The sequence below is a fragment of the Lontra canadensis genome, unplaced genomic scaffold (genome assembly GCF_010015895.1).
Source record: "Lontra canadensis isolate GAN:19392208 unplaced genomic scaffold, GSC_riverotter_1.0 scaffold12, whole genome shotgun sequence".
NCBI classification, from domain to species: Eukaryota; Metazoa; Chordata; class Mammalia; order Carnivora; family Mustelidae; genus Lontra; species Lontra canadensis.
The window spans coordinates 9,964,009-9,987,434 of NW_022631006.1; the positions used below are offsets into that span (position 1 = coordinate 9,964,009).

Genomic DNA, 23,426 nt, shown 5'->3' on the forward strand with positions numbered 1-23,426 from the left:
GCTCCATCCTTATGCTTAGTGAAAGGCAAAAGTGGTAATATGGCTTTGTCTCACTATTCCAAGATATTCCTTTGCTTTGGAAATGGAAGGCAGCCTGAGAAGTCACACAAAAGGGCCACCATCTTTTGTAACACATATCCCAAAGTTGGCAATAATGCTGAATCTCATGGATGTTATAATTTTCATTATAAAGGGAGATCTTACATAGATAATAATAGGGAATGTACATTTTATAACTAGAAAATATAGCACTTCAATTATGGCCATTTGCTGAGATCCATAGTAATTTTCATAAAATCCACCTTTGTGTTCTCCTCTAACGGCAGGCATTACACAGAAAGCTCACCTATAAATATGAAACACAAAGAAGGTCTGTTCCTAACCCTACACTAAAAACGTTTTTGTAACACAAAATTGTATATGGGAACATAAATAAAGAAACAAGATTTCTACCTATCAACTTTGAAAAAGGGAGCTACACTTGAAGAATCCACTCCCAATGAACCATCAAGTTCTACCATTTACTTCCTAAAAAGCTTATTCATCTGTTTACCTTCCTCTATCTCCAACACCATTATTTTGATCCAAGCTATGATCAAGCTGGCATGGAATATTACCTTAGCTTCTCAAATGGTCTCCCCAGATCAGTTGTCTGATACTCTTCATACCTCACTCTCACACTCCATGATGTTTCTCTAGCCTCACCTCACATACTCTCCCCATTCTAGCCACTCTGGCCCTTGTTCCTCCCCTGTGCTTGTAACATACTTCCTTCTACCAGAAGCCTTCTCTAGAAAGCTCTGTCCACCATTTTTTGCTACTCATTTTTGAAAAAGATTTTTTTATTTATTCATTTGAGAGAGAGCAAGAACATCAGCAAGAGGGAGAGACTGAGTGAGAGAGACAAGCACACTCCCTGCTGAGCAGGATGCCTGACTTGGGGCTTGATCCCAGAACCAGGGGATCATGACATGAGTCAAAGGCAGACACTTAATTGAGCCACCTAGGCACCCCTTACTACTCATTTTTAAGACTGCAGCTCCATTTCTCCAAAGGAAGCTTTTCCTGACCTACCATTATATGCTCTTATATTAATATGGCATGATTATTCGATTAATGCCGACCCCCTCCCATTCCTCCCAGCCTGCATCATGAGGGCAAAGACCACATTTGTTTTGCTTACTCTTATATTCCTAAGCCTAGCATAGTGCCAGAATTTATTAGTTGCTCCCCAAATATTTACTCAATAAAGACTTGAGAATACTTTTTTTTTTTAAGATTTTATTTTTTAGAAAGAAAGAGAGAGCACAAACAGGGGGAGGGGGAGATAGAGAAGCAGACTACCCACTGAGCAAGGAGTCTGATGCAGGGCTCCATCCCAGGACCTCAAGATCATGACCTGAGCCAAAGGCAGATGCTCAACTGACTGAGCCACCCCGGAGCCCCTGAGAATACTTTTAAAGAAAAATGCTCATTAAGGCAAATTAATCAAAACTCTCCATCCCAGTCAATAATGCATACTGCTCTTTCACTGTGATAGTAAGGGAGTTGCACTATTCACTGTGGTAGTGAGGGAGTTGCACTATTCCCAGGTATGCTCAAGCCCATGCAAAACATGGAAGTTTTGAGTGATACGTCAGCTGGAATCATGGCTCCTTAAATACAGTCTCTGAACATAAAATAAATGACAGGTAACTGGCTTTGTAGGCTATAAACCCAGCAACCATGCTTTATTGGAAGTATACTTTAGTCAAGTTAATAGATAATAATTACTCAAGAAACAGGTAAAGATCTCATCAAAATGACTGCCACTAAGAAGTACAGGTTTCTCCCCATAGAATTTTGTTGTAATTATATATTCCAAGCCTTGGAAATGAGAAAAAAAAAAAAAAAAAGCTTTTGCCTAGGCTGGCTAGCTGGCTGTCTTTAGAAATGGGTGTTTTGAGAAAATGCAGTAAATTGGCAAGTAAATATACTGAATGCAGCATAAGGAAAATAAAGTGGCCCTCCAAAACATAACAAGGAACCATATACAACCTCTGTCCACTCTTCTCTTCCGTATCTTCTGAGACTTTGTAAGTTCCAGAGGGGTTTCTCTGCCTGGAGTAGCTGCTACTACCCTTGTTCTCTTTTCTTACTTCATCTTTCACTGGCACTCTTCCCCCAAATTTTACCCAACACGTGGCATGTTGTCAATAAACATCATTGTTCTTCTAGTTTCAACTAATAGTATCTGAGGTTGGGGGAGTTGCAACTGGGGTTGGGGAGCTGGAAAAATACATCTAAAAGTTAGAACTCAAGCCTCCCCATATAAGAGCAGGCCACAGTTTTGCAAACAAAATATAAACCATGGGCTTTTTCACACGTATAGCATAGAGCACGCATTAACAGGGGCCTCACTGCAGCTGAACAGAAGGACCACTAGACTTTGCCAGGAGCAATGAGGCAATGAGGGATCTGGTCTCAGTTCTTTCTCTAACTGCAGTAATTGAGGCAAGTCACCCAACTTTTGTTTTCCATCTGTAAAACAGAGGGCAAGAGCTAACCCAGTGTTTCTCAACCAAGGTGCTCCCACAGGGGACAACTGCCAATATCCAGAAATATTTTTGGTTGTCAGAACTACGGAGAGGATTTTTGGTTGTCAGAAGTAAGGAGAGGAAGTATTAATCACGTTTTTTATTTTTTGGATTTCATGTTCTTTGCCTCTGGGGGCCTTGCTAATGTTAGAAAGACTACCCCTCCTTGGGCTACCTAATTCCTAGGGATAGCAAACAACTCTCCCTGCCCCTACCCAACAGTGTGCTTTCCATATGAAAACTAACCAAACCAGAGCTCAAACCCCAACCAAGTCCTTTCTTTCTCTCACACCAAGCCAATATCCCCTGCAGACACACCCTGAATCATCCAGAACCAGTTAACTAGACAACTGGAGACTACTCCTCTGGCCCAAAGCCCACTGAAATTACTCAAATTATCCAATACTAAACTTGCTCAAACTTGCCAACCATGTCCCACCCATTCCTTCCCTTGGAAACCATAAGAAAGGTTCTGGGCCCCTTGCTGCTTCTGCTTCCTGACCAATCCAGGTGCTTTCCCGGGCGGCCCTGTGTGCTTCCTGCTCTTGGAAACTAAGAATTAAACTATTTCTCCATGTCTGTAATCTTACCCCAGCTAATTAAAACAAAGTCCCAGGCCCATTTTTTAGCAGGAGACTGTGCTATTGGCATGTAATGAGTAGAGATCAGAATACAGGATAACTTAAAGACACAGGATAACCGCCATAACAAAGAATAATTCAAGCCCCCAAATGTCAATAGTGTCAAGGTTAAGAAACACTGGGCTAGGTGAGCACTTAACACTCTGCCAGTTGTACAATCACTTGATTCCAACAGGTCTAACAGGGTGAACTGCCTATAGAAGATATTGCTGTAACATGATCAAAACAGTACTGTTATCCTGAGTTATCCCCCAGACTCAGGAGTACCACAAACTTTTCCTTGTGATAACAATTATGGTTAAGGGTTTTGATCTGCATAGACACATTACTGAAGTGCTCAAGTAATGCTGAGAAAAAGAGTTAATTCTCAATAAAAATTCAAACACATGCCAGCAGGAAATGTGTTGTAATAACAAGAACAATTTTATAAAACAACCTCTGCCTCATTCTTAAAAGGCACTAAAAATCAATGTCTCAACATAAAGAAACATGTAGTAAAAAGAAGCCTAGCAAACAAGTTAAGCAGCCATAACCTTTGGGCTCTGCCTTCAATGACTACCCCCCTCCCCACGTACCTACCAGGGAATAACAGTTCAGAAGTCAAGGGGCTCTATCTTAGCCCCGTGTAACTTATAAGATGAATAACACCCACTATGCAAGTTAAAACATTTATACATATATTCAGATCTGCTCCACATAGATTGCAATATTGCTGTGTACTTAGATCTAGTCTACTAAGGGCTAGAAACTTACTCAATTTGGTCAGCATGTTTCAGAAAGGTACAGTTAGATTTAAGGTCACAAAGAACCTTCGAGAGACACTCTACACAGGGCCATCATAGTACAGAAGCTCTGAAGAGGCACAGGGGTTGGCAGACATCAAAGAGCTAATCATCTGCTTCAAAAATGTTCCTCCCTGCCCAGAGAGAAAAAATTTTTTCTTTTTTTTTTTTTTTTAAGACATTATTTGAGAGGGAGAAAGAGAGAGAGCAAGAGAGAGCACAAGAGCAGGAGGAGAGAGGAGAAGATTCCCCACTGAGCAGGGAGCTGATGTGGGGCTTGATCCGAGGACCCAGGGGTCATGACCTGAGGAGAAGGCAGACTCAACCAACAGACCCATCTAGGCACCAGAGAAAAAATTTCTTACAGGACCGACTTCATAAACTTGAGAATAAGGGTGCTGGTGAAAGTAGTTCAGAACAGGCATGTCAGTTTAGCTGAGGGGGCAGAAGTGGGGGAACTGAGAAGAGGGAAAAAGTTCATCTGGATAAAGAGAGAATGGTGGGGGCGGAGAGTGCCAGAGAAAAGTCATGAGAAAGATAACTGCTCAAAGGAAGTTATTTAGTTTCAAAGGGTCTGAAGTTATCTCATTACCACCTACCTCAGGATCAAGGTCATCCAGAACAGTCTCCAGTTGTTTCAGTTCTGTTTCTGATAGATTCCCAAGGAGCTCATCTTCATCTAGATCCTTGTACTTTTCTAAGTCCTTCCGGAATGGTAGTGCCATGACTTGCAGTATAGGAAATCACTAAATTTTTGCTATGCAGTATAGTCAGGAGTGATTTCCACTTTTCCTTAAAGCTATAGAGAGAAAGAACATACACATTTCAAATATTAAGTCATCTCCACCTACTTCGATCTACATTTAGGTTGAGTGAAATGTAATTTCCAGCTGTTGTATATTCTTTGGCCATCTATTACACACTACCCTTGTCTATGGATCATTCAATATCCTTACCTTTTATTTTTTGTTGCTGAAAAACAAAATCAACTGGGAAAAATAGGAGGAGGAGGGAATATAAAATTCAAATCTATAAAACATCCATTTGGTAGAATTTAGAATTTCTCATAACTAAGTTTTAGGAGGAAAGAACTCATGTGTGCCAAAATAAAATTTTTCCCATCAGTGACTTTCAAATTATTGCTACCAGAGTACTTTTCTTAAGCACATTATGTTTAAGACACATTTGTTTTACTTTAAATTGTACAGAACACTATCTTCTGACTCAATAAGGGGGGATATTAACACACTCCCCCAGTAAGGAGTGGCCAGTTGCCACTAGAAAAAAACAAAAACAAAAACAAAAAAACGAAACAAAAACAAAAACATGGGTTTTGTTCTAAAATTTTTTTTGGAAAGGTGCTTTTAAAGGAAAAAATGCAGCTTTTTGAAAATGTTTCTATAAAAAACTCCAAACCATGCTGGGATATGTCACCCACTGACTGTCAAGGGTGGTCACGAGGGTCTCATTATAGGAAAGGACCTTTGTCATTTCTTCACCGTGTGAATCTTTCCTAAATGAGGTAAAGCTCAACAAGCAGCCTTTTTCCAGGTACAGCAGAATTTTTCCTACGAAAGATAGTTTGAATAAATCCCATAAAATGTGCAAAGTAAATATAAAGTATTTCTGTAAGTTTAGCTGTAAATATGGATCATTTGTTTCATAAAATGTTCCTATGTGAACAAGGAATAATCCTTAGACTGTGATTTGGCTCAATTTTTCTTGGCTACAAAATACCCAGTACTTCAAAGTCTGGATATATTTCTTTTACTACTCCTTTCTCCCAAGTTTTCCCAACTTAATATTTAAACAAATATATTTTCCTCCTCAAACCAGTAAGTTTACGGATCCTTTTACATGTTTTCATCCCCTAAGAAGAAAGGAAGGTTCACCGCAGGGGTCAGCTCCTGACCTGACTAGCAGCCACCTGGGTCCAATAACAAGCAAATTAACAGAACTATACTGATGCAGACGTTAAACTGCAGGCATTTTGTGTAACTGCCCGAGACAGGTCTGGCTTCCACCTGTTCTACTTGGCATCTCATCTGGTTTAGCAATTACCCTGGATTTTTTCATTTTTTTTTTAATCAAATTATTATCATTGTTGTTATTACTAAGTTTGGTAAATGTCCACTTGATACTTCCAACTTAAGATACTAAGCTTAGGAGGTATCTTCAGGGTATATCTTTCTCAGTTAAAAATAATACACTCTGGGCACCTGAGTGGCTCAGTCATTAAGCATCTGCCTTTGATCATGATCCCAGGGTCCTGGGATGGAGCCCCGCGTCGGACTCCCCGCTCTGTGGGAAGCCTACTTCTCCCTCTCCCACTCTCACTGCTTATGTTCTCTCTCTCTCTCATGGTCTCTCTCTGTCAAACAAATAAATAAAATCTTTAAAAAAAAATACACTCTGCAGAGAAGATTTAATAGAAGGTATAAGGACTTTCAAATATATTAACCATCAAATGCAGTTTTAAGGAAACTGGCAGGCAATTTGGGGGGTAAAAAGAAAAATTAGGGGGACGCCTGGGTGGCTCAATCAGTTAAGCCGCTGCCCTTGGCTCAGGTCGTGATCCCAGGGTACTGGGATCGAGTCCCACATCGGGCTCCTTGCTCAGCAGGGATCCTGCTTCTCTCTCTGCTTCTGCCTGCCACTCTGCCTGCTTGTGTGTGCGCTCTCTCATTCTCTCTCTCTCTCTCTCTGACAAATAAATAAATAAAATCTTAAAAAAAAAAAAAAGAAAAAGAAAAATTAGGAACATTTGGAAAAAATAGTCCCTTCATAAAAATACCAATGACATGGTATTTGAGACAGGTAAGGGTATGAAATTGATAAAAGTATATGAGCACATACCAAGAGTAATTATTTAGCATATACTGTTTTTTAATGCTTAGACAATTATAAAAAAGTTTTTACTGTGGTTCAACAGAATTTATTTTTGAGGCTTACAGTATATAATAAAGCCAATCTCTTAGTCAATAAATATTTTTTTTAAAGATTTTATTCATTTATTTGACAGAGATCACAAGTAGGCAGAGAGGCAGGCAGAGAGAGAGAGGAGGAAGCAGGCTCCCTGCTGAGCAGAGAGCCCGATGTGGGGCTCGTGGGGCTCGATCCCAGGACCCTGGGACCATGACCTGAGCCGAAGGCAGAGGCTTTAACCCACTGAGCCACCCAGGTGCCCCTCAATAAATATAAAAAAAAAAAAAACCAACTAATTATTTTGTGTATCTGTTCCCTTTACTTTCAAAAGTGTTCCAGTATAGGCCATAAATTCAACAGTCATCCTACTACTACGGCACTATAATGGACAAGATAATGTTAGAGGCGAAGGCAATGTTGTGTCACCCAGATTCTATAGGTTTGGAACACAATAGTCCTTGGAATGATGAAGAGCTTACTCCAACACATTGCTCTTTATCTCAGAGTAAACTCTGTCACACAAAGCATGTTTATAGTATGGCTGAAAGAATAATAAAATATAAAAAATAAATAAATAAAAAAAGAATAATAAAATAAATACCCACAAACACAGTGTCCAGCTTCAGAAAGAGAACATTAGAAGGACTCACATGTTCCCCTTTCCAGCTGCATCTCCTTCCCCCAACGAAGCAGCTACTGGACTGCATTTGGAATTAACCATTCTCTTGCTTTCCCCTACAGCTTTACATTACATGTACACATCCTTAACAGGTTTAGGTTTGTTCTTTTTTTTTTGAACTTTATACAAATGGACTCTTACAGCATATTATCTTTTAGCGACTTGCTCCATTTTTTTTTGAGACCATGCTTAGAGCTGTACCTCTTACATTTTCATTTTTGTATAGTATTTCATTGTATAACTGAACACTTGACTGAACTCACTCTTTCCCTGTTTTTCTGCTATAAACAATCTTGTTACCTATTTCCTGGTATACATGTGCAAGAGTTTCTCCAAGTTATTGAAACCTAGGAATGGGAATTGCTAGGGAAAGCGTATAGTAATACTCAACTTCGCTAGGTAATGTTGAACTATTTTCAAACTGGTTGTATCAATTCACATTCCTAGAATATTCAGCGCATGATGATTTACACTGCTCATCCTTGCTAACAGGTTAGCTGTTAGCTAATTGTTGGTCCTCATGGTTCCTTATCTATGTTGCCATTATTCTTGTATATATCTCCCATTTTAACCACAGACTGTACCTAAGTATCTTCCAGACTTAAGGGTTTAACTGATATTTATCAACATATAATGGTAAGAGATGATTTCCCAAAGAAGCAGATAGAATAATTTACTACTAAACGGTGGTAACATAACTAAAGAAGCCAGTAGGAATGCAGGTGTAAAGAAAACGCGGGTCATCAAGCAAGATCTGGCCACGTTCAGCAAGCACAAGGGAGGCATGACGTCCTGACCAGCAGATGTGACTGGCTTGCTCTCATTCCAATTACAGTGCTGGTATGGAGAAGCAGCATCAGGCAACCAAAGCCTGATACCATTTGACATTTACATCACTCAATTACTTCCCTTTATTCTTCTACATGCTCACCAAGTAATCTTCTTATTAAAACTTGGGCTATTCACGTAGCTTTCCTCACTGTAAATTACTAAACTGGTATTTTGGCTTATGAGCGTGGTTAGTATGGGCCACTTTTTAGGAGATTAGGCACTTACTGGTGGATTGAGATCAGGTCTCTATAAAAGTAAAGCTGAGGACCACCATGTGAAATCAGGGACTGGCTGACCAGCAACTCCTAAAGAGATCTATCTCCTATCAAACCTACAATAATACTGCATTAGAAGTCATCATTCATCTGTCTTCCTTGCTAGACACTGTAAGCCCCCAAAGAGCAGACATTCCCTCCTATGTCTCATTCCTCTGGGTTGCCATCACCAGGGACAGCACCTGATGCCAGGTAATTAAACCGAATTTGACTGAATTGGATTATATATCACCTCCCTTTGCCCTTTTTAGTAGTTCCCTCTTCCTCCCCCAGATATCTAGAGTCCCTCCGGCTCCCTAACTCTACTCTCTTTACCATAATTCAAAAAGCACTGACAATTCGTTTTTGATACTTCTGTCAATCCTGTGTGGCCTCCGCATTACTCACCTTCTCTTCCCTCAGTGTCAGCCCATTCTGGCTTGATATCCAGAGTTCTCCACTATCTAATCTTCCCCAGTTAAAACAAACACATCTAACTGTCAGTCATCAGAGCTCTGTAATTAAATACAAACCCTGATGAAAATTTCATTTTCTTTTGGGTAAAGAAATGAGTTGTGTCCTCAGGAGGCACCAAGCCTCACTGTTCAGATTTACTAGGCTCAACACTGTGTGTCTGTTCCTCGCCGGCTTCCCCTAGGACCCCTGGGTACTGAACCAAGGTGACCTACCACATCAGAAAGTTTTCTCTCAAGATCCCAGATGAATATTTGTTTTCCAGTATATGTGCTGTTCACTCAACAAATATTTTTGAGCATCCTCTGTATCAGCAATTGACTTGTTCCAGACAATAAACATGCACAGTATACAACACAGACAAGTTCCTTGCTCTATTCTGAAGGGGACATACAGACAAAAAATGACAAAGGAACAAGATAATATCAGATAACAACAAATACTGTAAGGAAAAACCCCCGGACAACTTGCTATGGGGGAGATGAGGATCAGGAAGGTTACTGTAAGTGGTTCAGAAAGCTGTTCCGAAAGGTGACTTTTGAGCCGGGACCAAAAAGTCCCTAGCCACTCTCCCAGTCTAGGACTCTGCTATCTAGGTGAGAAACAATAGTTGTAGGGTTGTAGCTGCGGAGATGGAGAGAAGTGAATAAATGTGTGACATATTTTGGAAGCAAACTAAAAGGACTTGTGCACAGATTGGATGTAAGGGGTAAGGACAAGAGATGCACTAAGGGATGACTCTTATGTTAATTTCAGTTAGTAGTTAGTATTATTTTTTTGTTCTATACCTATTTTTTCCGAGAGTTTAATATGGCCCTGCAACACCTCTATTTCTCAGTCTGGTTAAAAAAAAATTTCTTGGTTAATATTTTCATAATGGCTTTGAGATCCACGCTGTGAACTGTTCACTATGACTACTGTTGAACAAATTTTTGAACAAACAATTTTTGGACAAATTTTTGAATAATAAACAATGAACTAAAAAAACAAACCAACTGTAAATTACTAAACAAAACAATGGCTGGCTATGGCCTTTAATACATTTTTATGCTAAACTAAGGCACATGTCTTTGTTAATATTATTTCTGGTATCATCTTTTCCAAATAACTAAATCTAAAAAGTGAAACAAGCAAATAATTTGTCATGATTTTTAAAAAATGTTACACAATTACTCGTTCTAATTTATTTTCTTTCCAATATTTTGCATTAGGATCACATAGGTGGCAGGGGTCCTGGGATCAAGCCCTGTATCAGGCTCATTGCTCAGCAGGGAGTTTGCTTCTCCCTCTCCCTCTGCCCCTCCCCTCCCTCTACTTGTATTCTCTCTCTCTCTCAAATAAAATCTTTTTAAAAAGCCCCCAGGGCACCTGGGTAGCTCAGTTGGTTGGGCGACTGCTTTTGGCTCAGGTCATGATCCCAGAGTCCCAGGATCGAGTCCCGCATCAGGCTCCCAGCTTCATGGGGAGTCTGCTTCTCCCTCTGACTTTCTCCCCTCTCATGCTCTCTCACTTTCTCTCTCAAATAAATAAATAAAATCTTTAAAAAAAAAAGCAAAAAAAAAAGCCCCCAAACCCCAAAATAGTCATTTCAATATTTTCCGTGCTTCAAGTCAAATTGCTAAACAAGAGATGGTCATGAATTTGGCACTCAGCAATTATAGTGATTTTAAGATCTGCACAGCTACCCTTCTAACACCTAGTCTCTGATCTCTCTTCTGATGGTACAGTCCTTCACCCTACCTCAGTCCTACAGTCCCATGGTTGTAACCTAATCCTTGTCATTACCAATAATTGTACCACTCCACTACTCTCAATAATTTTGATCCTATCTGTCTCTGAACTCCTCTAACAGCATCCCACCCTGGTTAAAACTCTCTTCCTACTCCTCCCAAGAACAGGGTGGCAGATCAAGTGTGAGAAAAACACACATAGTGAATGGCCATATTTAAAATTTATAAAGAATACTGCCTAGGAATCCTATGGCATGTCCCTCATCTAGTCACTCTCCCACTCTCTTATGTGACTATTTTGCCTCTTTTTCCCCCTCAAATCTTTAATATTTCTTATCACTCACTCTCACACAAAGACCTAATCCTAATATTTCACTGAGACTGTGGAAACAATCATAAAAAGACAGACACCTTAGCTCCCACTGCTACACATAACAGCCTACCTACATCAATGCCCCTATACTCTACCTTCCTTTTTGCCTTTCCTTTTTAAGATTTTATTTATTTATTTGTCAGAGAAAGAAAGAGAGGGAGCATACAAGAAGGGAGAGCAGCAGGCAGAGGGAGAAGCAGGCTCCTCACTGAACAAAGAGCCCAATTCAGGGTCTATCCCAAGACCCTGGGACAGTGACCTGAGCTGAAGGCAGACACCTAACTGACTTAGCCACCCAGGCACCCCTGTTTTTTTGCTTCTATAGATGAAATGTTCACACTTTCATCTAAAGCCAATCTCACCTCTTGTAATTACACCCCACCTCTTCGCCTTTATACATGATTGCTCCAGTAATTGTGACCCTTCTTTACTGGATCATGTCCATGAGCATACTAACTGTAATATATCCCCCCAATTAAAAACAAACTTTCCTTTGACTTCATATTCCCCTCCAGATACTACCTCACTTCTTGGTTTCTCTCTATAGAAAACTCCTTAGGGTGCCTGGGGGCTCAGTAGGTTGTGTCTCTCTTCAGCTCAGAACGTGATCCCAGTTTCCTGGGATCCAGCTCCAAGAGTTGGGCGCCCTCCTCAGCAGGGAATCTGCTACTCCCTCTGCCCCTCCCCTTATTCATGCTTTCTCTCTCTCTCAAATAAATAAAATCTTAAAAAACAAACAACTCCTTGAAAGAAAAACCAGTATCCCTAGCCCTCTCCCTCCTATTTTCTCAAAACTTCTCCAGTCTAGCTCTTGTCCTCAGCACTCACTCCACCCCAACTGATCTGGTTAGCAATAATCTGCACAATGCCAAACCCAAGTGTCAGTTCTTAACCCTCATCTTAAGGAGCCTATCAGCATTTGGCAACAGATCATTCCTTCCATCCTCAGTTGGCCCTGGAGACATTATTTGCTCTTGGTCACCCTTTACTTCTTTGGCTGTCCCATCTCATTCTCCTCTACTGGTTCCTCCTCATCTTTCCTATCTTCAAGTGTTGGAGTATCCCCAGGACTTAGTTTTCCAGACAGCTTCTTTCTATATTCACTTCCCAGGTGATTCACATATTGACAGTTCTTGGATTTATATCTTCAATCTGGACCTCTCTCCTAAATGCCAGACTTAGAAATACTTCTAAATTTCTTCCCTATACCTGCTCTTACTGTATTTTTCACCTTTTAATAAATGGCAACTCCATCCTTTTAGGTGATTGAGCCAAAAATCTTGCTGTTCATTTTGACTATTCTCACACTCCACATCTGTAGATGTAGCAGTTGTCTGCTACAAATCCTATTGTCTCTAACTTAAAAACATCATGTTTTACTACCTCCACTGCTTCCATTACAGCCCAAGTCATCATCACTTCTTACATGCCTACTGCAATAGCCTGGGGACCATACTCCCACTCTAACACCCATACAGTCTATAGTGTATCTTCTGCAAAGGTGCCAGAACTATCTTGTTCTTTTTAACTGAAGTTTTTATTGAGATCATTATAGATTCACATGTAAGAAATAAAACAGAGGGATCCCTTGTACACTCTATTCAGTTTCCCAGCGGTAACATTTTGCAGAAGTGTAGTACACCTACATACTGACATTTATATAGTCTGCTAATCTTATTTTGATGTCCCCAGTTTTACTGGTACTCGTGTGTGTCTGTGGGGGAGTCCATACCATATTATCACCTAGTAGGTTTATATATCCACCACCACAGTCAAGATATTGAGTAGTTTCCACATAAGAAGTCTTCGTGTGGTCCTTTTATAACCACACCTGCCTCGTTCTCTAAGCCCTGGTCAACTACTGATCTGTCTCTATTTCTAAAATTTGGTTTCAAAAGTGTTACATACATAGAATCATACAATATGCAACTTTAGGAACTGACATCATTAAACATAAATCTCTAGAGATTCATCCAAGTAGCTGTATCAATAGTTCATTCTTCTGTTTTTTAAAGAGACTTTTTTTTTAAAGATTTTATTCATTTATTTGACAGACAGAGATCACAAGTAAGCAGAGAGGCAGGCAGAGAGAGAGGGGGAAGCAGGCTCCCTGCTGAGCAGAGAGCCCAATGTGGGGCTCCATCCCAGGACCCTGAGATCACGACCAGAGCCAAAGGCAGAGGCTTAACTCACTGAGCCACCCAGAAGCCCCATTCTTTTTTTTTTAAGATTTTATTTATTTCTTTGCCAGAGAGAGAGCGCATGTGCACAAGCAGGGGAGCAGCAGGTAGAGGGAGAAGCAGACTCCCTGCTGAGCAAGGAGCCTGATGTGGGACTCGATCCCAGGACACCAGAATCATGACCTGAGCCCAAGACAGATGCTTAAACGACTGAGCCACCCAGGCGTCCCACGTCATTCCCTTTTATTGTAGTCCATGGTATGTATGTACTATAGTTTAACCATTTAGATATTGAAAGCCATCAGGTATGATTCCAGTTCTTGACTATTACAAATAAAGTGTCAGTGAACATTTGTGTACAGATTTTTATGTGATAATTAGTCAAATCGCGTTAATTCTATTGCTCACAATCTTCTAATGGCATAAAATAAAATAAAAAAATGAGAATAAAAGCCAAATGGTCTAGAAGGCCCTATATGATCTCCCTACAAGCCCCAACTAATTTTCAACCATTTCAAACTGGGCAAATACTACCTCAGGGCCTTTGCACTTAATGTTCCTTCTGCATAGCACACTCTTCCCTAACACAGCTAAATAACCTGCTCCCTCACTTCCAGAAGGTCTCCGCTTAAGTGTCAACTGATTAGAGAAGTCTTCTCTGTTTATTATATATAAAAGATGAACCCCACAGCCCCCCTGCGCCGTGCTGCACGAGGCAACCTCTTCTTACCCTGTATTTCCCTCTATATTGTTACTTGACATTACATATTTATTGATTCACTGTCTGTATTCTGTCACTAAAATCTAAATTATATTCAAACAAAGCCTTTGTTTTGTTCACTCCTGTATCCTCAATAGAGAACAGACTGTGGAACATGCTAATAAAAAACGGCCAATATAATTAATTTCAATGCTAACAGTGAACTTACAAAAGTCATATAAGTTAACCTGGAGTTGGGGTACCTGGGTGGCTTAGTCAGATTCCTGGGATTAAGCCCCACATCAGGCTGCCTGCTCAGGGGGAACCTGCTTCTCCCTCTCCCTGGGCTGCTCTCCCTGCTTGTGCTCTCTCACTCATGCTCTCAAATAAATAAAATCTTAAAAAAAAAAAAAAAAGAAAAGAAAAAGTTAACCTGGAGTTACACTAACCTCTTAACTTTATATGAAAGTAACTTTGTTTTAGGATGGTTCTTCCTGGATCAGATCTTCCTAAATTAGGAAGCTATTTAAGAAATAAAAAAACCAAGGGGCGTCTGGGTGGCTCAATCAGTTGAGCGTCTGCCTTGGGCGCAGGTCATGATCCTGGAGTCCCAGGATAGAGCTCTATGTCAGGCTTCCTGCTCAGTAGGGAGTCTGCTTCTCCCTCTCACTCTGCCCCTCCTCCCACTTGTGCTCATTTGCTCTCAAAATCTTATTTTAAAAAAAACTTAAAAAAAAAACAATAAATGTTTATTTCTTTTTTACACCAAAAATAGAAAACTTAACCCTCAATTAATATGGCTCACTCCATATTCTTAAGTTTTTCATGTTAAATTGCTAGGCCTAAGTTCTTCAAAATTTGCCTTTTATTTTAAAAGTTGTATTTATTTATTTAAGTAATCTCTACACTCAACATGGTGTTCAAACTCATGACCCCAAGATCGAGTCCCATACTCCCCCAACTGTGCCAGCCAGATGCTCCCCACCAATTTGCCTTTTTTAAACATACACACACACACACACACACACACACACCTGGCAAGGCTAAACTAAAAAATGATGAAACTGCCAAGTGCTGACAAAAAGACATGAAACAACTGAAACTCTCATAAGTTGCTAGTGGAACGCAAATGGATTCAACCACTTTGGAGAACAATCTGGCAGTATCTACCAGAACTAAACACACTCATACCATAATAACACAGGAATTTCTTATGTCCAAGGATATTAGTGTTTGTTAATAAAATAAGATAAACAAAAATCTTAATGCAGCTTTATTCATAATATCCCCAAACTAGAAATGATGCAAATGCCCATTACCAGGAGAATACACAAATGAATTGTGGTACAGTCTTAAATAGAACACTCACAGTAATAAAGTTCTGGACATGTAAAAACATGAGTGAACTTAACATGTATTATGTTGAAAGGAATATAAAAAGCTAGACATGAAATACATACTGCATGTTTTTATTATAAATGAAATTCAAGAAGAGGCAAAAATAATCCATGGGGATGGAAATCAGAATAGCTATTGGGGGATTACTGATTAGGTATGGACACTAGAGAACATTCTGAGGTGATGAAAATAGTTATATCTTAAACTGAGTGATAGTTATACAAGTATATACACATGCATAAAATTTATTAAGCTGCTCACTTAAAATTTTCTTCCTTTACTCTAAGTTACATATCAAAAAAATCAAATAATAAACTTGCTTTGTGCAAGTAATGACATGTACTTGATGTTGAGGATTAAAGTTCCCACAAACAGAAAAGGCTGATTTTTCTGTAGCCATGGTAACAAACAGTCATCAAAAACCCCAAAAACCAAAACCAAGGATTTGCCTTTGCAAACCAATCAATCACTGGCAGCTTCTCAGTTCTGAAGGTCAGCCAATCAGGAAGAGACTCACTCCATTAAGCACTCCTCAGTGGCAACCAATGAACAGACTCACCCAAATAACCATGCTTCTCTATAATGTCATTTGGGCCTTGGAAAAATTTGCCAGTTCTGGAATTCCACACTTCCCAAAACCCTATATAGAAAATTGGTCTCCTTGTTCAGGCTATACCTAGCCAGCACAGCTTTCCCTTATTATAGTTTAGTATTATTTAGCTTTATCTTCTTGTTTCAGATACGTACTACTGACTGATAGTCTTATTATCCTTTCATGCTAAAGTAAACTTTTAGTCATTATTTGTGTTTAATTCAAATAAAAGTATTTCAGTGTTGATACATAGTAGCTAATAGTAGTTAGGATCAAAATATTCCCTTTAGACAAATACCCATCTAATCATTTAAACTGGATTACAGCTCACCATCCAATAACTCCTAAGTATCTGCTTCAATTTGCTTTCAAGAAAAAAAAAATTCAAATCAACATTGCCTTTTTTTTGTTTGAATCTGGCTTCAGAATTAATCCAGAAACAATTTTAAAGTAAATTAACTCTGTCTGGAGATTTTAACATTTAAAGCATCTAAAATGTTCTCTTATTTGAATGCTAGGCTTGAGTTTCATCTCTGCTGGTTTGAGGACCATTCCCTGTAATGGAGAAGGCTGGAGTAAAAGAGAGTCATCTGTTCCTTCCCGGCATTATCAAAGCAGAGGCTGAGTATGAATATCTGTCAGGGACAGTGTGCAGCTGCTTCCTCAGCTAGAAGGGAGTTGAAGAGTCTCATAAGATCATTTCCCCTTTATGAGCTAATGGTCTTAGATAACACTAATTATAACCAAAACATGTACTTCGTGTCCACTGCATCCAAAGTACTATGCATGGCGTTTACCTTCTAAAAAGTAAAGCCATTTTATTTTTAGTTATACATAATATGTATTACTTTTATAGCAAATAAGACGTTTTTTAAAGAGAAAAAATTGGATGCTAAATCCATCCTTCTGCTCACTACATCTTTTATACAATGAGGCCTAAAAGACAGTACATGAAATAATTTTGTGAAGTTCCTGGGATGCTATGATTGACCCAGATGAGGACACATCTGAGTGAGGCAGCTGCTTTGCAGACAGACGTTTGAGAAAATGGTAGCTGATTTTTCTGTGTAAAAATTCCATGAAAAGAAACCAACCCATATATGAGATTAGCTAAGTAGCCCCATCCTTCTGCCATTGCTACTGACACTACCACAAATTTCAAAAAACGAGATCTACAGATCTCATAAAGAAAGAAAATAAAATATGAAGTCTGAAGGCAACCCAGAAAAACTTGTTAGGGTTAGAAAAAAGAAGAGATTTAATTAAAAGCAGGTCACTCAGGGCATCCCGAACGTAGAAAGCAGCCAGATAATTTCTGTGACTATTACAAGAAAATACTTCACAGGTTACTCATACAACTACAAAAACCACCTCTCGACAAAACTGAGAGACTTTGTGGCTCCCATGTACCCCACCTTCCTTCTCTGGTTCAAAGCAGCAAAGCCAGCTCCGTCCTGGCCCGCCTCCTCTCTTTTTATACTTCTTGGTGGTGTTGTGGCATCAGAAATACAGGCCAACGTCAGAGAGGAACCCACTCTGTGCACACCACTGGTGAATGCCAAAACAGCCACACCCTTAGCACACCCAGTTTCTCAGAACCAAATATTTTTCAGTCTTCTCCTTTTCCTCCTCCTTCTTTTTGGTTTAATAGATTGGGTAGGTTAGGAAATGCTGAAGCTTTTTTAAAAATTGTTGCAAACTCAAAAAATCTTAAAATAGCAATTACATCATATGAACAAGTCTCTTGGGGTAAGAAGGTTACAGAGCTCTTTATCTTTGCTGGTTTAACCTAAAAGAGCCTTCTACCAGTCATACTGTGGACAAAACCAAATATGAGATGAGGTAGGGGGGAAGCTTAACAGTGCTCAGCCATCAATCAAAACGCTGAATCCATTCCAAGTATATAATGGAGAGAACAATGTGAGGGCCTTCTTTCCCTTTCTTTCCCAAAGGGAAGTATTGCTATGACTCATTCCTCCTCTACCAAGAATTTTCTTAATCCACCAAGTTAGTAAGCATTGAACTATACACACAATCTTAAAATAAACGAGGCTAGGTCTAAAAGAAATCATGCTGAGAGCAAGCTGAATTTCATGCAGTGAATAAAAGGTGAATGGTAACATCTTTCCTCAGTTTCATCCCTTCTGAATTTCCTGGGCTTCAGACCAAGTTCTTTACTTCTCTTCATTCTGAAAAGCTCTCCTTTTTCAACCTCACCAACTACTGTATCTTCAAATCAATATATATTTGTATGCATTTATGAAGTACCTATTATTATATTTAATGTACTGTCCTGGGGAAGGGGGAGCAATGAACTGGAGGGGTAGGACATGGATAGAGAAAGGTACCGTGGGACAGGAGGAAAAGAATTTGAGAAAATTTATAGAACAGATTCTTGGTTTTTTTTCTCCCCACTTTATAAATGCTTCTCAAACTGGAATTTAAGACATCACAGGAATCAAAGATGGTACAAATAGGGCATAAAGACTTTCATAATCATAGACTTAATGTTAAATGTAGGTACATACTTAATAGTATCAATTTTGATACAGTGTTCCTCTCTCTCAGTTTTCAAAAGTGGTGACCAGAAGAGTTGGGTATACAGCAAAAGTAAATCTGATTCCCTCTCAGACCCTCCTGCCCCCTTGACACCAGAGTGTAGCCTAGGCAGCACACTGCAAAGAAGCCATCACTGGGATGTCTCTTCTTTCTCCACTCTACCTTTTCATCCAAGGGTATACAGAACCCTATTCTCTAGCAATGTTATACCAACAACTGTGCCACAAAAAAGATTAAGAAGCAAACTGCTATTAAACTGAAAATGGGTTTATACAGAAAAATATACTTCCAAATGAGAAACTATCCTGGGAAAAATAAAAAAAATGTGCCTGGATGAAGATATACATGATGGTTGTTAGCCATACCTGCATGGCTGCTGATTAACAGTTAATAAGGCATGGAAATGCCTTATTATGAAAGCTGCCCCAGCATTCTATAGACTGTAAAAAGGTAAGGTTTTGGTAAAACATGGGAGAAAGTGCTCTAAGGGCTTACCACAACTAATTTAAACCACCAAAACAAACCTACAAGATGTGGAAAATGGCAGAGAGAATATTTTTTATATGAAGATTTCCCAAATCAATGTTTAAAAAATACTAGTGACTCTTAATCTCACAAAAACAAACTGAGGGTTGCTGGGCAAAGGGGGGTTGGGAGGGGGGGGTTATGGACATTGGGTAGGGTATGTGCTATGGTGAGTGCTGTGAAGTTTGTAAACGTGGAGATTCACAGACCTGTACCCCTGGGGGAAAAAACATATATATATATATATATGTTTATAAAAAATAAAATTATTAAAAAAAAATACTAGTGAGCACACAGTATAGAGTACTATTGCTATTTGTGTTTATTATATTATTTGTAATTGCAAAATAATACACTATCTTGACCAAAATGGCAAGCATTACAGTAGGCAAACATCTAAAATAAAAAATTCTTTTTTTAAAAAGATTTTTATTTATTTATTTGACAGACAAAGACAAAGATCACAAGTAGGCAGAGAGGCAGGCAGAGAGAGAAGAGGGGAAGCAGACTCCCTGCCGAGCAGGGAGCCCGATGCAGGGCTTGATCCCAGGAACCTGAGATCACGACCTGAGCCGAAAGCAGAGGCTTTACCCCACTGAGCCACCCAGGTGCCCCTAAAATAAAAAAATCTTAAAGTATCTCCTTATCCTGTGTCTCATGCTGCTAGTATTTTAATTCTTCATGACCAGATTTTGTTTTGAACCAACAACTGATCTTCAAATAAAATGCATTCTTTCTAAATAAAATTCTACTTTTCCCTCCTTTTTGAGGCGGGTGAGTCTGGCTGATTATAATGGGGATACAATAGTATGAAGTTCTAAAAATTGAATGGGAAAGGCTTCAGTCTTAAAAATAGATGAAAAGAAAATTCTCAATTTTAGATAGACTATGTAACTCCAGCCCCTATTCTCTGCCAAAATAAGAACAATCCTATCTTTAGACTCCCTGAGGAATACTTCTGAGCCTTTCCCGAAGATACAACAAACTGTGACAAACTTAAGTACCTGACAGAATTCAGTTATTTTTTTAAGATTTTATTTATTTGACAGACAGAGAGATAACAACTATGCAGAGAGGCAGGCAGAGAGGGAGGGGGAAGCAGGCTCCCCGCTGAGCAGAGAGCCCGATGAAGGGCTTGATCCCAGGACCCTGGTATCATGACATAAGTTGAAGGCAGAGGCTTTAACCCACTGAGCCACCCATGCGCCCCCAGAATTCAATTATTACTCAAGGAGGAAAAACGACCCAAAGAATCCAGAAGGAATATCAGAATTCTTAGGGAGAAAATGCCTAGCACTTAGCTCCTAGCACTGAACTGGGCTTAAGAACTCTGTGACTGGGGCGCCTGGGTGGCTCAGTGGGTTAAGCCTCTGCCTTCAGCTCAGGTGTGACTCTAGGATCCTGGGATTGAGGCCTGGGATTGAGCCCCTCGTCGGGCTCTCTGCTCAGCGGGGAGCCTGCTTCCTCCTCTCTCTCTCTCTCTCTCTCTCTCTCTGCCGGCCTCCCTGCCTACTTGTGATCTCTGTCTGTCAAGTAAATAAAATCTTAAAAAAAAAAAAAAAGGGCTCTGTGACTATGAGCAAGTCACCTCCCTTCTCAGTTTGCTTGGGTAGATAAGGAATAACCCAATCATGGCCTCAGTTCTGACAATGGATTCATCCACATGCACAGTGGACACTGCAAATCAAACAGCCTGTTCCCCAGGGAGCACAGACTCCACCTCAGTCCTTAAGCAAGCCACTACCAACAGATGAGAAGTGGCAAGTGGACGAAGCTTGTTCACTTTATCCCTGGGCTCATGGGCCTCCGGTTTTTTCCTAGCTCTAATAGTCCATCATCTTAAGGAAACCCTATTTAACTCGACCTTGGAAAAAAATAGTAACTTGCCCTCATCATTGCCAAGATGAACAATGTAGAAGTAGGAAGGAAATATATGAAAAGCTGAATCATGCTAGATAAGCACAAAAACAATAAAGTAAAATACTTCAGGAAAGGGACTTGAAAAACCAGAACAGACAGATTAAACAACAAGAAAAGTAAATAATGAAGTCAAACATGGGCCAATGTTGTGTAATAGAGAAAAAGAAATTAAAGTGGAATGACCACATTAATAAATGTTTTCCTGAAAAGTCACCAAATAAAGCAAATTTCTATCATTTCCTATTTTCCTGTAATAAAATAGACATGGTTTATGAAAACATGTATTCCCAAGAAGACATAAATTATATGAATGCGAAACAATTTTAATCACAAAATGTAAATTTTATTAATACAGTAAAAATTCTAAAGTAGCACATTCATTTCTGCCTTGTTCTTTATTTCATTTTCTCTTTTTAAATTTAAAAGTATCTAACTATTGTCGCTATTTTTATTAAATTTTAAAACCAAGACACTCAAGAGTATGACAGTACTGGAAGATATTGCCAAGACTTAAGAGTAAGGAAAATAGGTGAGGATTTGGAATTTTAGGAAAGAGATCTTTGGGAAACAAGCTTCATAAAGGGTTCAGTTTCAGACAGTGATATTCTAAGGAATTTTAGAGAGGTCACCCAACCCCATTATTCGTCTACATCCATTCCTCAAATGTGGTCCACTTTTCTCCTTTAGCACAAGAAACTGCAAGGGTTTCTGTGGCTCAGGTCATGGTTTACGGGGAAATCCTGGGATTGAGCCCCGAGCCATCATTCATCATGTTCCCTGCTCAGTGGGAAGTCTGCTTCTCCCTCTGCCCCTCCCCCTGCTTGTGCTCTCTTTCTCTCAGATAAATAAAATCAGAAAGAAAGAAAGAAAGAAAGAAAGAAAGAAAGAAAGAAAGGGAAGGAGAAAGAAAAGGGAAGAGAAGAAACGAAATGAAACTGTAAGGGTTGGGGCACCTGGGTGGCTCAGTGGGTTAAAGCCTCTGCCTTCGGCTCAGGTCATGATCCCAGGGTCCTGGGATCGAGTCCCCCCATCGGGCTCTCTGCTCAGTGGGGAGCCTGCTTCCTCCTCTCTCTCTCTGCCTGCCTCTCTGCCTACTTGTAATCTGTCTGTCAAATAAAGAAATAAAAATCTTAAAAAAAAAAAAGAAAGAAAAAAAAGAAACTGTAAGGGTTAACAAATGACTCCTAAGATGCTTCCAGATCTGAGTCTAAGATCATTCAACTTTTAAAAATGGGTGTCTTAGGAATAACTCTGGAAAGATTCACAAGAACCAAAGACAAACTGGAAAACTAAAGACACAGGGAGAGTCTCTCTCTCTGTATATATACAGTGGTCACTATATATCCAGTGGTCTCTTTTGAGTTATGTTTCATATGCATTTATTTTATTTTGAACTTAAAGAACCTATCAGCTGTTGCATTGTGATGCTGTATATGAAAAAATAGTAACAAACACTGTCTTTGACTTTTGAATTATGCATGTTACACCCAGGAATAGCGAAAGTATTTTGGTGGAAAAGCAAAACAACAAAAAGCATTGGCCATCAGAGTCCTGGTAAAAGAATTTCAGAATGTTAATTAAGAAAAAACCTAACAATTATGAGACCAATATTAAAACCATTTAAAGAGTTTTAGGAGGTTTTTTCCTTTTCCCTAAAGAAACATCAAGAGAATAACTAACTTTTCTGAAGTTCTGCTCAGGCCTTCAAAGCCTTGTGTTTCTGGACCCTGCCCCTTCCAGGAACAATTCCAATACCTAGCGAAATTTCTGGAGGCTTATAAAGAGAGGAAGTAAAAACAATGCTTTTACCAAGCCCTCTCTCCCAGGGACAAGAAAACTCCTAGTCTGACTCTAAGCTCTCGTTCTCCCACTCTAACGATCTGGCTTACAGTCATTTAACTATGCTTCCTCTAACAGTGCTTTTATATTTCATTCTTGTGCTTAAAATTTTTGATTTGTTAGGTGTTTGTATTTTAATAGTTTCTCAGGTGATTTTGGTAAAATTCCACCTTCCTTTCACTAAGAATTACTAGGAATCCTCTGCTCTAACCTGACTGGCTTCCTCAGGGTCTCACAGATAAGTTCACTACACCCCTTTGCCTCATTTGTTTCCTACAGTGGTGTGTATTTCTCTTCAACAATCTTTCCTATTCCACCCTCAAATTTCACTTCTCCGTTCTATCCATATTCTGTACATGCTACAAACACTAGCTGAAGTCCAACCTCTCCGAAGCCCTTCCTAGCTCTTCCAACCCTACTTGGTCTCTTTTCTACTCTGAAGGTCAAC

At 39.5% G+C, this 23,426-nt stretch overlaps 1 protein-coding gene across 3 annotated transcripts in view; it reads right to left on the reverse strand.

Moving 5' to 3' along the window:
• TMOD3 (tropomodulin 3) overlaps positions 1–23,426 on the reverse strand; it is a 76,798-nt gene that overhangs the window by 38,962 nt on the left and 14,410 nt on the right. The window contains exons 2-4 of one of the 3 annotated variants that reach the window (XM_032856470.1): positions 20,808–20,814; positions 11,544–11,551; positions 4,599–4,798 (exon numbers count right to left, since the gene is read on the reverse strand). In XM_032856470.1, the coding sequence (XP_032712361.1) occupies positions 4,599–4,724 (126 nt within the window). In that variant the 5' untranslated portion in view covers positions 4,725–4,798; positions 11,544–11,551; positions 20,808–20,814. Of the gene's footprint in view, positions 1–4,598; positions 4,799–11,543; positions 11,552–20,807; positions 20,815–23,189; positions 23,203–23,426 lie in introns of those variants that run through there. The other 2 variants (XM_032856471.1, XM_032856469.1) reach the window with 2 other exon arrangements.